The sequence below is a fragment of the Streptopelia decaocto genome (genome assembly GCF_964273445.1).
Source record: "Streptopelia decaocto genome assembly, chromosome: 7".
In the NCBI taxonomy this organism is placed as follows: Eukaryota; Metazoa; Chordata; class Aves; order Columbiformes; family Columbidae; genus Streptopelia; species Streptopelia decaocto.
In genome coordinates this window covers 18,228,912-18,247,578 of record NC_138661.1, presented here as the reverse complement: position 1 = coordinate 18,247,578, position 18,667 = coordinate 18,228,912, and the positions used below count along the sequence as shown (strand labels likewise).

Here is an 18,667-nt window from a genome sequence, read left to right as displayed (position 1 = left end):
AAGAAGAGGTACAAGTTCTATCTGTACATACAGATAAGACAAGCACCATGAAGGGAAAAAGAACAATTTAGAGGATAAAGGCCATATAGACTATTAAAAGATGAAGGGTAGAAATTATGTCCCAAGATTATAAATGGAATTGTAGAAAAGACTGCTTCCTCACAGTTGCTTTGGATAGACTGCAGAAGAGGTGGAGCAAATAATCCAGCGGTTCTTAGAAGTACAGCTGAGAAGTTCATGAACAGTGTTACAGGTAGGACAACGGTAATCAATGGGGCCTTGTGACTTCCCAGGTTCTTGCTAGCACTCTTTTTCCTAACTCTGCTACGTGATAACACTATTAGTATTGAAAACTCTTAGTTCTTCCTGTGAAAAGCTATTGCTCACCTTGGGTGTAATTTTAAAATCAGCTGCTTTGCTTTTGGGATCAAGTAAGCAATTTTTGCAACTTGCTGTATAGCGTATAAGCGCACCAGCTTGGATCAGCCAGAGCTGGATATCTGCGTTCCACACACTGCTACACAGAAGAGACCTGCATATCATTCCCCAATTCTTTCTGCAAACCTGGCAATATGACATGCTATCCCTCATTTTTCCAGGAGATCTGCCTGCTGAAGCAGAGTCACTCAATGCAGTGGTCAATGGGAATCTCCCTGAAGTCCTTCAGACTAAGAAACCTTCTACAGCAAATTTTAATTTCACTAGACTACTTCTTCTGACGGGTCCACATCCCCATATCCTGATCAAACCTGAACAGAATGCTTTCTTTTCAGTTAGGATTGGGTGTAAACTTCACCATTATTCTCTTACTATATAAATTATTTACATTGTTCAGGCCTTGAAGAATATAAGGGAGAGCTGTGCATAACACACGTGCTTTGAAAAACAGTAAACCTTCAGCATAACACACCAAAAGCCTCACTGAGAACCCTTTAAGGACTCTTCGGTATGCAGGAAGGTCAAGCTAAGTCTGTCCGTCACACCAGTAAACATCTGTCCTTCTCAAAGAAACGAAAATTTAAAAGGAAGCATCAAATCCACTTGTTTACAATGCAGGATTAAAAACACAACTACCTTTGTTTTATGTTTAACCTACTTCGAGTAAAGTTTTAAGAGAACCTTTTAAAGTGATTTGACAGTTTGCATTTCTAAATTCAGCTAATGGTATTTTTACATGATATTCAAAATATGGTAGGAAAGTAATTAATGTATTGGGAGTCCCATAAATACGGTAACGACCAATAAAAAAGCTATGCAGAAAGTGCACAAAATAACTTAGTCTCCCTGACAAACACATCAATTTCCACAATAGCTTAAATATAACAATAAAGTTTATATATAATCAACTCTGATAGATAGCCTATTACTTATTAGAGCATAAAAGAAAGATGACAAATAGTTCTGTGTAGAGTTATATATTTAATTTTGGTTTCAGATTTATGTGTCCATTTAATATATCCTACAACGTCAAATCCTGGAATGCTAGGAAAATTCAAGGAAATTGTTCTGGTTTTAAACCTGGGCACTACATTAAGAACAAAAGAACCACAAAAAAAACCTCACCAAGCGTAAATGTATGATTTGTGAAATCTTAGACTAACTAGCCTGAGAAAGATCCTGTACTAAAAACCACCATCACAAACAAAAAAATCACAAAAAGCGTGATGCAGAATGTAACACTATAGAAAGATACTAAAGTCTGAAAATAAACTTAAAAAAAACCTTTAAAAAAACAACCAAACAAAAAAGGTATGCTTGTTTTCATATGATCTGAATTTAAGGGAAAAAATACCTACGTAAAACTTATATTCACATGCATACTTCATACAGCTGCATCTCATTTCTGTAACAAACTGTCATAGTGTCAATTGCTTTTCTATATTAAATCAGATTAACTGACAGAACCCACAGAGTAAGTAAGGTGGGAAAGCAGTACACAGAATGCATAAAATTAAGTTTGAACAAATATTATTCAATATTGATGATTTCAAAGAATGTAATCTATTCACCTTTCCTAAATAAAGTGTTAGCAAGCCACTTCTTGCACTCAACAATTACATATATAGGAAAAACTTCAGATGACTGTTACAGGAAACATAAAAGAAATGAGGAAGTAGGAGGAAGCCAAATCTTAGCAAATTCAGTTTCTCTTTCCCAGTACGTACTATCAGCAAGTGCAATTCTGACAGTTTCGTAGTTACCCATAAATGGTTTACAATAAAAAGGTTAAAATCAAAAAACATTCCTAGAGTTCTCAGCATTTACTTCATTCACAGTCCAGAATCTGACTACAGTTTACTGTCTGCAAGTTTGTACCTTCTTTTAAGAGGAGGAGGTAGGGCTGACTGCTTTAAGACCCTTCACTTGGGAATCCCACTTGAATCCAAAAGGACTCTAATTTATGTGTAATATACTGTCCTAACAAAAAGATGCTTATAACAGCACAGTAGGAAACTTTCCAAACAATTTGTTCAGCAGACAGCTTAATAGCTCTCAAGCTGGATTTCTTTTTAAAAACCCAGCATATAGCTATAGGAACAAGTACAGGCTTTGCACTCTGATGTGAAAACACATCACAGAAATAACTGACCGAGAAGCAAATAAGAACGCCAGCAAACAAGTAAGGGAATATAAGCCTCCAGAGAAGTAATTACACTCAAAATAACTAATACAATCCTTTTCAGCAGACACGATGCAGGTGATTCTCTGTATAAAGCAGTAATAAATGATGCAGAAATATTTCATGCAGTTCTTGTTTACATATGATGAAAATTGGCCACAGTTCAGCAGTGCAAAAGATAACTGAAAGGCTAGAGAATGTCCCCTACTGTCAGCAAGTATGGTGACATTCTTATTGGCAAGGACATTTGAAGCTACCTGATCACAGAAGCTACCATCAGAGTATGAAGTCATCAGTATTTCAGAATGCTTAGTAAAGAATGATAAAAAAAAACAATGGCTGGAAACAAATAAAGGATTCATTCAAATTAAGTACAAAACCACAGTCTTAATGAAGATTGCAGCTGAAACACTGAAACAAACTACCACATGCTGCAAAGTTTTCTCCAGTTTCTGGTGTGTTCTTACCAAGATTGGATGTGTTCTTGAAGGTATGCTTTACTTAAACCTGTATTATTAGAAAAAAAACTAAAGCAAATCTAGCAACTTCTGACATATAGAAGGTACATCACATCTATAATGAAAGTACAGAAAGAAATTCATAGACATGTCTGCTGCAATTGCAAGGTGAAGATTTGCACAGTCTACTGCATTTTGAGTATTCAAGGAAAGTTTTATTATCAGGAAAGACATAAATATGTCACCATTTCTAAGTACCTAGAAATAAATTTTTGCTGAACAAATTAATTTTCTGATGATTTCTTTTGAATTTCTGTGACATTGCTATCCAATCAACTTCACTTGCCTTACCCTGAAGCCAGTTTCCTCTTTCCCAATTAATCACATCTGCTTCTAATGTTTGTTCAAAGTGTCAATAGTCAGGAGTGAGTCTCAATTATCCAAGCTGCATTTGCAAGCTAACAAGACACCATTAATGAAAAGAGGTTACGGAACACAACTATCAGCAGTGTCTACTTGGATTGTTTTTTCAGCTGCTTCCATCAATCTGGTTCCTTCAGGAATCCAGTTGAACCACTGAATGCTCAATACTGGCAACAGGAGGCCAAGCAACCAAATAATTTTTCTTTTGTAAAAACTGAAGAAAATCATTTAACTTAATAAAAATGTCTCCTAAACTGTTTCTCAAAATATTACCAAACATACCCAAAAGACATGAAACCTGTTTCAAGTGATTCAGTAGTGACAGGTTTCCATAGTGTCAATATTAACCATAGCAGTCATCTCCTCCAACTTTGCTTGCACAGGTCTCCAGTAGCAGGATGCCCATTTACATGTAGAAACACAGATCAAGTAAAAATAGGTAGTTCAGACTGCTATTGAAAAAAACAAGCAAAAGCTACAACAAAAAACAGCCCTCAAGTCCCAAAATAACACAATTTTGTGGAAACCATGGATAGGTAGAGACTTGGTGTGCACTGGATGGCCTTCTCTGCACCCTTTGGAATATTATTCCTCATATATTTGTTCACAAAGTAGTAACATTACTTCTTCGCAAGCAAAAGCAGCGGTCAGTCCTGTGACTTTTGGTGGAGTTTATGTATACTGTATTTTATCTTATGAACTCAATGTCCTTAAGAAAACGAACATTTCTAAACTATAATGAAGATAATTTCTAACTAAAGCCAGAAAAAAATAGTTACACTTGAAAACTTCTTCTTTTCCTGCCTGGAACACCCTGTGGCAGCCAGCTTGTGACCAAAACTGAGATTCTTTCAATCAAATTTCAAAGAGGTATCTACAGCCTAGCCATGCCTAGCAAACATAACTCGGATAACACTCTGAGGCCAATGACGAATTCATTATATAAATTAATATGTACCTATCAACAATGTCTTCCAGGTTGGAAGACATGATTTTGGCAAGTCTAGCAGATCACTGCTTCTTGTCCAATCATATACTCCTGCCCTTTCCTCAAATAATTCCCAGTGTTCTGTTTATCAAGGAAAAGAAAAAAAGTGCAAGTTTAAGCAGCACCACACACTGCAGTGCAATTACAATGAACCTTGGGAAAACAGAACAGCACGGATTATTCCCTCTAATTGATAAATACATCCCTGTCCCACAAAACATTGGTGTATGTATCATCATACACTGAAAGTACCAACCAGCTCTTCTGTTATGCCCACCTGGACAACTCACATATTAAACAATGGAGTGAGAGGGATGTTAAAAGGCTCTGCGATTCTGGGAAATCTACTGTAGCTCAAAAGAGCCCTTGAGGGTCAGGAAGGAAAGGATTTAAGAGTTTTCAGAGGAGTGACACATTGGCCTGATGCTTCTGTGAAATATTCTTGGAAGAAAAAGAAAAAATCCATCACACTTCAACAAATGTAAATGTTTAAACTGTGAACTCAGTCTTCAGTTGTCTTCAAACCTGCTACCATATGTCTTTCCTTTTTGAGTGTACTTAACATTAAAATAACATGCTTGCACTCCTCAAATAACCCATCTGCTGTTCCCTACTTCTGCTACTTTATAAGCTTGTCAGCTGCTATCCATTGTAGTTCAATTTTCAGCATAAAATTAGCAACTAATATTTAATATTTATTTATCCTAATTACACTAGTTTCAGGCATTAACCTCATCTTTAAGTTCCTCAACACTTGACAAAGGAACCTCAAACAGCTGAGATTAAGATAACGATATAATGAGTATTTCATTAAAAAACTGAACCCCGTCTCCCTCCTTTGAGAATATACTTTTGACTAACTATGAAGTAGAAACAGACAGAAGCCTTGTTTCAGGATTTCATATAATTCAAAAGACCACTAAGATATAGTTTCCTTGTGACAAGCAGATAAAAAGACAAGAAAGAGTAATGGAAAGTAGTTTGTAAATGCACATATAACTGTACTGAACCCAATAACTGTATATATAACTACAACTGTATATATATATAAAAAACTCTGTGTATATACATATATATACTGTATATATATAAACTGTATATATAGAGAATTATATACATGTAACATATAACTAAAACTGTATATATATAACTATATATATAACTAGAACTATAACTGTACCCAATATAAACCAATGCAACACAACCACAACTACCTTGCATCACCTCAAATACACTTCAGACTGTAATGCACACCTCTGGGACTGCTGACACATTCAGAGCAGGCAAACATTGGATTGAAATAAATAAAATTCAAGGAAAACCGAAACAGCTAAGACCTCAAGCCTCCCTCACAGTTAAGTTCTAGTAATTTAGCTGTGGCTCATTCCTACCTACTCTCTTTGTAATCAGGACAGCATGTCCCTGCTTCTGTTCCAAGTCTAGACATGGATCATTTCACCCAGTCTCCCATGTAGTTTGATGGTTACGATTTCTGAGCTGCATCATTCTGTGGGTTAAAATCCTGTCAAACTGGAGAAGAAAAGAACTTCACATTCCTACTACAGGGACAAGTTGCCTAAGGAAAGGTGGGGAAAAAACAATGTAACTCTAGATGAATTAAAATGCAGTAGGACCTGATCGAGGTTAACCAGACTTTTTGATGCTGGCACTTTACTCCCATCCATCTCACTAGAGCAGGGTATTAATCTTTTCAGCAATCTTAACCCGTTCAGTAATCTTTTGTCCAGAGATCTTTTTGTCCCTGGATCAAAGCACTCTCAGATTTCAGAAGGCTTCAGAGGTTAGCTAGCATTTAAAAGCAGATTGATTGTATTGCTTCGACAAACACAACTAACTTGTTTGTAAGTAGATGGTTACAACCTGGCATCTTAAGTTTACAAAAAGTTTGCAATGATAATGCTACAGATTTTCAGCAAGTATCTTGCATTTTTATAATTTCTCAAAAACATTACTGCATATCTATTTCATTTTTAGAATTTCACCAACAGTTCTTCCTATATCTCTTAAGGTCTCAGAGCAGATTGCATATTTCTGCTGCCAATATAACAAACAAAGAACAATCAACTCTCTATTCAAAGAAAATCTTTACCTTGCTGCTAACAGCACAATGTTACATTTGCTCATTCCTTCCACTCCTTTAGGTAATGACAGGCCACAAGTCTTTGGCTCTGAGAAATTTCTTTCTGCTTACTGACCCAGAGGTGCATGGGGCAAAGTAATTTCTGATTGGGCACGTTTATTCAGCAACTTCCTAGCTTTATGGGACAGGAAGGCTAACACTAATTTAGGATGCAAAGGTATGTTTGCTATATGCCTCAAATAGTGACCATGAATTCTAGGAACACACCAGATTTTCAGGTTAAAAACTGACAGCCAACATATTTGTTAGCTAACTATAACAGAAGAGTGCTGGTAAGTATCAATTTCTCAGCATGACTCTCAATGTATTCCATGACTTCCTTGCAACCTCTGGCATTTTACAAAGATGTACTATCATAAACTTCTGAAAATTTAGGATCCTTTACAAAGAAAAGCAAAACAAAAAGAACATAAAGCTGTGAACAAGGGAGGACAGCAGTCAGCGTAGTAATGCAACTACAGCATACAGAGGTATGTGAATAAGAACAACAAAAAAAGAAGTAAGAAATAACACGAATCACAAGCCCTATGTTTTACTTTAATATTTTCCAACTACAGAGATTTATTATGCTGCAAAGCTACCAAAGTATCATTTTGCATAATGTTGAGGTAATGGATTCATTCTAAGCGAAATACAAAGAAAAACAAGAAAAGTCTTCTACTATTTATCTTACTGGGATTGCAGACATAACCAAAAGATAAAACATAAAACAAGATGACATTTGAAGTGTTTAAAAAAGCCAATAAAATACCATAGGCAAGTAGCAAAATGTTGCAAGTATACCTAAGAATTAGCGAGTATATCTAAGAATTAGTTCCTTAGAGGAACACAGGAGGATCTTCCCAGCTTGCTAGGAAGTACCGTGAGACTGTGCTGTTTACAGAAGGTGCAGAACAAGAAAACAGAATCATCAACACACTAAGCATTTGTGGTTTATATTTTATATATGTGCACATACACGTTCTCAACCATTTCAAGAGCAGATTGTAAACTTGAGATTTTGCTGAAAAATGCTTACATGAATGAATAAATCCATATTTATATTACTGACCAGGTGTGTTTGGCTGTCAGTATCAATTGCAGAGAGCACACAAGGAATCTCAATCATATCCTTGACTTCTCAAGGAACCAGAAGTAACCTGACAGCAGTAAAACATGACTATAAAGGACTGTCTAGATAGACATATAGTTGTGTTTCACCTTGGATACTTCAGCAAATGTTGCCATATCCACTCACAATTCCTACTGCCAAGATATTGCTCTAAAATACCCTTATTTGTACCAGTAGGTTGTAACAGTACACTGTATTACCACAGTGTTTGTATTATACAACAGGACTAATAATTTAGAACCACCACTATGACCCGTATGATTAATACACATATGGGTCATATACACATATATACATTAATAGATACATTCTTTTTAAAACAACTCGGAAACATGTTTAACCACAAGATGCCATTATAAACAAGTACGGAAAGGCCATGAAGCATATCTGAAAAACCTATAAACACCTCACGAGAGTAAGTTTAAACATTTTACTCAATGATCATTTGTCGTCTTATCACAATAGGGAGAACTGCAGTTCCAGAAATACTTCAAGACTACTATTATTCTGAGAGATATAACAGCTGCTTCTTTGTCATTTACATTGCTACTGAGTGGCAGAAGATGAACCAAGAACAGACAGAAGATGACAGATCATGGTGCTTTGAACATATTTGTTTTTAACAATAATAGGATATAAAATTAGGTACCTGATACTTCAATTGCCTACCAAACCATTACTTCCTGACAGGTCCCTCAGACCTGGGAAAAGCACACACAGGTTTGGGAGAGGAACTGCTACATAGTTCTGAAATCATGAAGCACATGTGGAAGCCCCTAATAAGGCCAGAGACAAGTTACACATGTGTGGATAAGCTAGGAAGTGGTAAACAGCTAGAGGCACAAAAGCAGTTGCACAGAACTGAGGTTCAGGTCAGACCCAGGAGGGAAAATGCAACTAACTTTACACAGACAGCCAAAAGGAGGCGTGAAGTTTTAGGAACAGAAAGGAAAAACACTTTAATCCCTATTTTCAAACGAGTAATTCTTAAATAAATAATTTTTCTGGTATGTTGATATAGTAACAACTTAGGATACAGGCCAGTCATTTAAAAGTTAAGGTTGAGATACTTCAAAAAACTATCTCAATAAACATCTAGGATATTTCCAGTACAATGGATTACAATCTTAGTGGCTGTTGGTAAAGCATCAGAATAGAACATTGGAAGTTAATGGAACCTGTCCCTGAGATATTTTGCTGTGAATTGTTTCATTAGATTTCCATAGGAAAATAATTTTTAAAACTTGCAAAAGTACAAGATCCAAATGTATTTTACAATATACTTAACGTGAAGAATAAACACAAAGAATGACTTCTTTCTTAAACAAGAGAACATCTATCAAACGTGCTTCTTCCCTGTTTACTTTTTTAGCCAAATTCATGTGACTGGTTCTTATACCAGCAAAAGAGGTGATTCTTTGTTATGATGTATTTTACAGGACAGATTCCACACAATATGCACAAAGTTATCTATAGGATGGGACAAATCTAGCTAATCATAAAGTCCTTTTTATCCTTTCCAGAATATTGCATAAAAAAGAAGACAAAAAATACTCTAAAGCACGCAAAAGGAAGAAAAGCTCTAAACAAAAAGTCTGCAGGAAAAAAAGACAAAATATGATCAACTATCCAGCTTTAGCCTTCCTTCCAAAACCAAATCCATAATCACTATTTAACAAGACTTTACTAAAATGCACACTTCCATTTAATGGGCAGGAGGGAACACTGTTGGAAAAAAAGCCAGACCAGTCTTCAAATCTATCCCCTCTTGAAATGAATGAGATGAGAATCTAAGAAAAAGAAATATGAGAGAAAGCGTAGAAAGCAAACATGACATTCACTCACATAAAATTTTCTGGATATTCACTCAAGGCCATATCAATGATATTCAAAGCATCATGATAGTGTTTCTGGGCTGATAGCAAGAGTGCAAGGAGATGAAGAGAGTTGGCATCATCTCCTTGTAGCTGCAGAGCCTGACGAACATAACCCAAAGCTTCTGGTATCTGATTAAAAAAAAAGGCAAAAAAAGAAAGCACCACTATTAGAAGTATTGCCTACTACTTGATTGCACGTCCACAAAATTTTCACAATATTTATCTGGATACCATATAGAATTATATAGACTCCTGTAAGACACTGCTTAGAAGTTTAAAATGGACCTGATGCTCTACGGTGAACAGTAAAAATTAAATAATTTTTAGCCCTGAAAAATAAGATACAAGATTTAATAAAACAGTTCCCTTCAGCCCTCTGAAATATTCACTTACTATTCTTTTTCAAGTATTGTTTGTATTTCTATATGATTTTGAAAATATTTTAATTGTAATACATTAAATAAAATGTACAGCTAGACTGCAACTGCAACTCTTCTTCACATGGAATTTACTGAACTCCTCAGCTGCGTGTGCTTTTGCTCAAAATAAGTGCACTAGGTGCTAAAAGCAGGGAATTTAATTAAGCAACATGAGAAGTTTGGAATTCAAAAGTACAGAGTCATAGGCTGTTACTGAAAAATATTTTGTGCTATTACAGTAACAATCCATTCCACTCTAATGTGACACAGTCCAATGTCTTTGCTACTCATTAGCAAGGAAAAGTAGTCACCTATAGTCTGTAAACTACTGTGCTCAAAACTACTTCGTAAAGTAAACATGACAGAGGAAGAGGCTTACCATGACATATACAAAACAGCTCCACGTTATCCAAATTCATGTGATATATAGTAGAACCATAAACCTCTTATAACAGCTGTACAAGTTGGACTGCACTCTGATCTCTTCTACAGCTTTACAATATTTTCCAGCTTTCTTAAACATTTTGTTCACAATAACCAAACCTCTGATGAGTATTCAGAAAAGGCACAGATCTCAGGAGATACTCAAGACTTAAACAGTGTCAAGATCATTAAAGATTAGATTCAAGAGTCCCACTCGCCAGATAACCAGCCTAAGCAGAGATGACACATAATAGGTAAAAACAGGGTGAAAATTTATTTTTCTTTTTTCTCTCCATCCAGCAACACATTATAAATGCTGAAGCAAATAAATTGAATGACTTCTGTCTTATTTCTAATCCTAGAGCTGGAAATACTGTGGCAGAACTCTGGAAAAGTGTACATGACTGAAGGCGTTCAGATAGACTATTTAGGGGATTTCTTCCATAGATATGTGTATATGCACAAGGAAAACCAGGTTTGTATTGAAGAAATCTTCATCTGTATCCATCAACAGACACAAATTCTAATCTTCATATGACCGTGTGAGGTGCACTTTTAAAACCCAACTAACCTGTCTCGATATGGCAAGCTGCAGTGCCAAGTAAAATGCTGCCAGATGATCTGTTGGAGACAAACTGTGAGCCCTTAAAAACAAAGAAACAAAACAAAGCAGTGAGTTTTTCCTGTTAATACCAGGTTAGACATACACAAATGCATATATATTCACGCACCCATATTCATATCTCTTCACTACACACATGCTCATATTTTGACAGAAGCAGTGTTCATTACAGTGACTTTTCTGTCACTTTCAATAGAAAATAATTACGTCCCTTTTAACAGAAATTATATAATTTCAGCATAAATCTTAAAAATTAGTAAAACAAAATTATTCTTCAATTAAAATATACTCCTAAACAATTAAAAAAACCCCACAAACAAACAACAACAACCAAAAAAACCACCACAACGACCACCAATTCCTCAAAACAACATGCCTTCAAAGACAAGAATTATGTCATGTGCACGAGAAGCACACAAGCAACCACACCACCCCTGACCAGGATGCTTCTGAAGCACAGAACTCAAAGAGGAACGGTAGCAGCAAAGTAGATCAGAGTTTTGTTCATTTTTCAGACTCCCAAAGTTTAAGCACAATTTCAGTCCCACACACTAAGCCTCTTCGGAAGCCAGTTACTTCTTGGCTTTGAGATTAATTTAGCAGGGCACCTTGCTATGTAGCAGTGTAAAAGAAATCTAGGCTAGACAGCTTCTTTGTCATAGCCGTACAGTACAAGGCAGCATAAGATCAGACTCATCATGAACCTCTGTCTTCCCAAGTGTAAAGAGACAGCTCCATTAGTTTAGCAACTACACCCAACACATATCAAGGTACTTTAAGTTATTAGGAGATAGTTTCATATTTTGTTAAATTTAGCTCTACACTGGAGATTGGAGTAAAAAAACCACCACCACCAACAACAACAAAAAAACCTACCGAAGTTCAGAACCAGGTGTTTTTTTTTTTTTAATTTAGGTTCACAAATCAAGCAAGACTAAGTGAGAACAAGAGATGGTAACTTGGAGAGTACTTGTTCAGTCACCCAAGCTTCAGTTAGCAAAAGAATAAAGCTATTTCTATTTATTGACCATTTGGTGAGTTCTGTGAAACTTCGATTCACACCAACCACAGGAGAAGCACTGAAAGTCTTCCAAAATAATAATAATAATAATAACAACAACAACAACAACAACAACAACGTTTGTGAAACAAATAACTTCTGAGCACTGTGCAAAGATGGCAATAAGCACCTTCTGAAACAGCCACTATCACAAACTGGTTGCCCTGAAATCCAGCTGTCCTGGTTTTGTTAAAAACAAGTTTCTCTTTCAGTGAATTTTGCCTGTCAGCTAAATCCTTCATATTAGCTGCATTTTCCTGGAGAACCAGACACATGTTTTGGTAAACCTAGCAATGGAATGCAAAATTACTGATAAGCATGGATGGACATCTCACGAGAGGGGCAACGAGAAACCGGTGACCAAGAAACTGACCAACTCTGTATAACATCCCATTCACGTAAATACTTCATATAAAAGTGGGAGATCACGAGGATCTCGTCCCTTTTGCCTTTGCTTTTTCCCTTCTACTTATGGCCGACATTAGGAGAGGACCTTGCTAGTCGTCCCTGTGAACTGAGGCCTAGTGAGAGACTGAATCCAGCTCCGGTTGGCTGCAGAGTCTAATCCAGGACTTTGGTTGCCAGCTCTGCAGTTGCTGAGACTTTCAAGATTGGTTTTGTATATTTTGTATTATTTTCTCTATTCTTATTAGTAACATTAGTAAAACATTGTTAATTTTTCCAACTCTCTTCTCTCTGTCCTTCTTTCCCTCCCAATCGCCTGTCCTGAGTGGGAAGGGGGAGAGGGAGGGGCAAAAAGTGGGAAGTGGGGAGGGGAGAGGGGGTTAACAATACATCTGCCAGGGTTTTATTGTCACCCCGCAATCTAAACCCTCGACACCAGCATAGGCAATGGTCCAAATCATAACTGTATTTCTTCAGGAATTGGTCTTCTAGATTAAAAAAATCTCCTCCTGCCTCAAAAAAATCCAAAACAAACAAACAACCCCCACCCTGCAAACCACAAACAAACAAACACACACCACCAAAACACAACACACACACCACACAAACAAACAACACACTTGCCAGATCAAAATACTGAGGCCAGTACAGCTACTTGTTTTATAAATTGTGTAGGAGTTGAATGGAGAATTTCAACTTCCACCTCCTGGAAAACATTTATTTTTAAGATGTGGGAAGAGAATGTGGGCATGACTTTGGTATGCTGAGCATAACATACACTCTGTGGTAACAAATTTTTGGTAACATCCTATACTTATGTTATCAACATAAGGAACCAGCAACATTATTAGCCACATGTAAGTGTATTCCCAGTACAGCTGATGTGTCAGGTGTGAGTCTGTCTATGAATAGAAGTGGTGAAACATGTTAATATGCAGAACAATCACCTTTCAAAATAGTCTTTTCGCCTTCTCAGAAGTTATCTATGGGATTTTTGACAAGCAGAAACTCTGTTCCTTTTGAGGGCCAAACCATTGTATTCAAGATTCTGCGTGGAGCCCGAGCTACTCACATTAGCAAAATCACTAACAGCAATATTAGCAATTCACTAGAGTCTTCAAAACATATACCGTGCACATTACTAAAGCCTCCAAAAGATATTTTCATTAAAAGCCTTCATACAAGTTCATCCTGAGAAAGCCAGCAGAAAGGTTGAACATATAACTTAACATCAATACCCTGGGACATGCACTTAAAAATACAAAACATCATTTCTAAGAGGTTGTATCAACTGGAAAAATAAAAGAACACCAGAACCCCCAAAACAACAGAAAGACACATATCAATCTGATGCAACTAGCCTTCATGTTCCCAAGACTTTCTATGTATAAATTTATGTTCTGCTAGTTAGCACAAATATTTCAAAGCTCCATAACACTACAAAACTGAGGTTCCACTCAACTGCTAAAGGACATCTTTAATGGTTCACTGAAGAGACACCCAATATGTGTTTAGATTTCAGCTGGCACTATTCACTGCTAGCAAGCCTTTGAAACAAAACAGTGAATAAGGTATCAAAAGGCTTATTGTTCAGCTGTACAGAATGAAACAGAAAAGTTCCTGGGTGAAAGACAACATAACACAACTAAGCAACAATACTGGAATAGAGAGTATGAAAGTGTAATTTTGCAGTGATAAGAACCTAAATATTGCTTGAAAAACAGTTGTCCTAACCTACTGTGTACTGCCTATTCTCTTTTAACTCAGACCACTTATTCTTTTTCTAGACCAACCTAATAAAATAATACCACAATAAGCAGTATGCTACCTATACAAGCATCCTCATATTTACGGGTGGTCAAAACATGCTGCACAACCTCAAACCTCAGTAAACGAAAATTTTCCAGACAGATCGATAGCAGGGAATGACTCTCAGAATTTTGGGCATCACTAGACTAAACAGGAGGGTAGAGTCAGCAGGCACTGAACTGGAATGGACTAACTTCAGGCTATGGTTCATTTCACCCCTTGCCGTTTCAAAGAATCAGCAGAAGAAAGCAAATCGCTATTAGAACATCAAAATTAGTGAATGGGTAGAAATGGCAAGAAATGGTTAGCACAGTATTTTTGAAACAGTGATGATTAAGTCAGTGGCAAGAGGTATGGCTAAGGAAGTGAGGTATCAACTAGGAAGTAGAAAGTTCAGTTTCTACATGAAGAAAGAATGCTGAAATAATAAGAACTATTCAATCATTAAGGAACAGCAAGAGCAAAGATATGTTAAAACATATTTACATACAGAGGAATAGTTAAGACAGAAAAAGGAAGGACCAGTACATACCAGCCTCACTCTAAAGTTACCTGCAAAACACTTTTTCAACCCTACCCTCTCAGATACAAAGTCACCAATGAATATCCCAGGCTTGCACAACTCAGTTTCCCTGAGACATCCAGGCCAATCTCACCAAAGTAGGGTTTTCAAGGGTATATAAACAAAAAAAGAGACATATTTAGATGTTGCACCACTTCTGCCAGCTTTGCCATCAAGATTTGTTTCTTCTATAATTCGATACATTTACCTGTTTATTGTTCTTTCTTTGGCAGAGTCAAACCCTCGAGACTGAACTACTGTCAGCCAACAGCGCTATTTCTGTCGAAGGCCCCTGGTAGATGGGAGATTTGCACTGTCACTGCCTATGCTGTTGAATGTCTAGGTAGAATTTTTGCTTTTTTCCCCTAGCTTACTACCTTACTACCTGCATTTCACCCCTCATCCGCAGCAGCAGGATCTCCATTATTACTCTGCCTCTACAGAGATAACTGCAAAAGCCTGGTATATGACCTGATCAATGCCCAGCTCTTCTAGAAACACTGTCACACTTGAAACCTTGCATCATACCCTTTTCCCTTCTAGATCAGAACAGAATACTCCTTTGAGCAAATATTTTATACTATAGAGCCACACAAATGTCTTCAAAATGAAATAAAATCAAATTCTTATAAATGGATTTAGATATTTTCTGACAGAAAATGAAGTAAATGCTAAAGAAATACATTCTGTAGTCCTGAAGGGAGACTCCCAGAGATTAAATCCTCATTACACAATCTTTTACAAGTCCCTCTTTTAAACACATAAAGCTTTCCACTACATACAGCAGAACAAAATGAAAAGATTAACACCCACTCACCTCTGAAATGCAAGAAGAGCCTTTCTCTGCAAGACCTCTTGCATCCCTCGCAAAGATGCTGAAAAGGATATACTTAATCAGTGATACGCAAGATCAAGAAATTTCATTCCACATGCTCACTGAAGAAGTTTTAATAGAATGACTGAAATAAATGGTTGCACACACAAGCTTTAAGTCTAGCATTCTGCTAGGTATCCTTTTTTAGGAAACGTGGGAATTTCCAAATGTGAATGTTTATTCTTATCTTACCATCAGTAGCCTGCAGACTGTAAGTCAATCCCAGTGCCAAGTAGCCCTTTGCTTTGAACTCTGATGTTTTGTCCCCAAGATCAACAACTGTTTTGGCAAATCTTTCAGCTTCTTCCAACTGAAAATATTATGAAACATCCATGTAAGTCTAAAACTAGCTAAAGCTTACGTTATAATGAGAAAAACACAAAAGTATGTGTATTATGCATACTGAGTCTTGACATCTCAGCCATGACTGCTTTTAAGTACTCATTTTTTTCATTAGACTTAGTTTTCCTGTGAAATACTGAGTATAGAACACAGATTAAAGCTGAAGCACCCATTCCTATGGCTGAGAAACTCTAGCACATAACACACTGATCATTCTAAACTTACTGTGGTTTTGCCTTTCTTTTTTTAAATAAAAATGCATTTCTGGTCCATATATGTCATCTACCATTTTTTGCATTTCATAAATAGTATTCTTGCCCCATGAACCATTTCTTTAGGAAAATCAGTTACAAGAACTACAGCTCCAACCTTGCAGAAAGAAACACAGCCATGCAGAACTCTGCATCACATACAGTATTGCTGAATGTGTGCAAACTCACAAATAGAGAAATAGGTAAAAGATCAGGGTTTAACTGCACACCCACTCTAACACACTATTTCACAATCTAGAAAGAAAAATAACATTTGAATCCATCCCAGTAAATGTAAATGCTAAGCACAGTAAGCTACTCCATATGGAGTCAATCCACAGGGAACAGTTTACAGAACTAGGATCTACAGTAATTATTAAGACAAAAACATTGTCAGCCTCAACAAGTCATGTTTCTGTCACTGCTCCATTTTCTTGATTTATGATTGTGACCTTTCCCTCTTCTTTTACTCCTTTTTAAAATATGCTCATTCTTCTAAAAATTACACATATATCTTGAAAACCACCCAATGATCTTCGATAACCTTAATGGTTTTTTTTTGTGCAGATACAACAATTTCAAGGTTATCTAAAATACAACTCAGGTAACACTTCTTAAAAAGACACTACCTACCACGAATTCATCAACCCCAGCTGTCTGCAAATGTGGTATCACCAGAAGACTGTCTTGAATGTAAGACATTTGTCTCATTATCTATCCTCTTGCACAAGGAATCAGAAGTCTAACTTGCATTTTTAGTCTCTGTCTGCCAGCAATGTCTCAATTTCTAATATATTTTAGCTGTGCCTTAGATCAGCATACACTACCTTGATAAACATAATCATTGCTTTCAAGTATTTTAAATTAGCTATGCAAACAGGGCTGCACATGTGCTGTATCTGTGCTATATTTTCAGAGATGACCAAGTGCATTTAGTCACCGTGCAAATGTATTTGCTACATGCCTAAGCCAAGATTTTGTTGCATCTTAGCACAGCTCTTGCTGAAAAGACAGAGTGGCAAAGCTTACCCAGTGGAGAGATCCCATACAGAGCTTTGCAGCAAGGAGTGGAATAGTTGCATCATCTGGTTTCAAACGTATACATTCCTTCAGGACTTTAACAGCTCGAGCAGACTGTTAAAAACATTTTCCATTGAAATTACTAAAAGCATAAATATGTTTCACAGATAGAGGATTCCTATTTCCATCATTTACTGTATTTTTCCCATGTGAAAGAGACATTACTAAACATCTTATTGATAATTTGTCACAATGCCTCACACAACTGAAACACAAGACTCGAGGCACTGCTGGTGACATTCAACCCCTAAGCATCCCTAGTGAAACATTTGCCCAGAATGTGATTACAATGGCACATGATTCAGAACACAGTTTGGAGATGCATTTAAAACTCTGCTAAGCCTGTAAGGTCACAGCGTTTGAGCCAGGCAAATGGAAGAGAAGGAATGGGCAGAGTTTTCAGAACAAGCAGTGGTTTAGTGCTCTTTGGGAGTTACAACAGCACTTAGGAACAGCCCTGATGAAATACTGTGTAAGAGACTGGCACTGCTCCTCTTTCCTTCATTCATTTGCCTCTACCCAATCACAGTTTAGAAGATAACTAAGAAAACAGACAATGGGAAGAAGAATCAAGCCCCTTCAGAACCAGTGTGCTTCTAAAAATATTTTCTAAGTAAAATATAAATCATTGTTTTCCCCCATACTGAAGATAAACAAACCACCCCCATTAAGAATGATCTTTTAGAAAATTAGTATTATTTACATTACATAATGAATGTGATCTGTTTTCCATAACACAACAAGGAAGAGCAAAAAGAACTGAAAATTGAAAATTGCATCTGATACACCTGTTCCCAAGTTATACAGAATTTTTAAAAAATACAACTCCATTTAATTGCACAGAATATGAAGTCTTAAAGAAAACAATATTAAGAAAAAAGATAGTGAGAAATTCTCAAAGAAGGAAAAAAACCAAGAGCATCATGAAACGGCACTAATTTGTACCTAATCATAAAATTTGTTCATCAATATAGCACTTAAACAAGGTTGTTACTGTATAATCTGATTTGCCGTAATTCACCACTTATATTTAATTAGCTTAGTTTAAGCTTGTTGACAAGATAGTTCTTATGATCACCTTTCAGTCTTCCTAAACTAGAAACTATTGAAACAACAACCTTCTTTATACAGCACTAGACATAATAAATTCAAGAGGACAGTATATTTAGCTGATTCAAGGAT

At 36.5% G+C, this 18,667-nt stretch overlaps 1 protein-coding gene across 3 annotated transcripts in view; it reads right to left on the bottom strand.

The window, feature by feature from the left end:
- TTC7B (tetratricopeptide repeat domain 7B) overlaps window positions 1–18,667 on the bottom strand; it is a 146,558-nt gene that overhangs the window by 56,419 nt on the left and 71,472 nt on the right. For all 3 annotated transcript variants that reach the window (XM_082057803.1, XM_082057804.1, XM_082057805.1), the window contains 5 exons: window positions 17,435–17,539; window positions 16,005–16,122; window positions 15,756–15,813; window positions 11,052–11,124; window positions 9,607–9,767 (listed from right to left, as the gene is read on the bottom strand). In XM_082057803.1, the coding sequence (XP_081913929.1) occupies window positions 9,607–9,767; window positions 11,052–11,124; window positions 15,756–15,813; window positions 16,005–16,122; window positions 17,435–17,539 (515 nt within the window). The remainder of the gene's footprint in view (window positions 1–9,606; window positions 9,768–11,051; window positions 11,125–15,755; window positions 15,814–16,004; window positions 16,123–17,434; window positions 17,540–18,667) is intronic.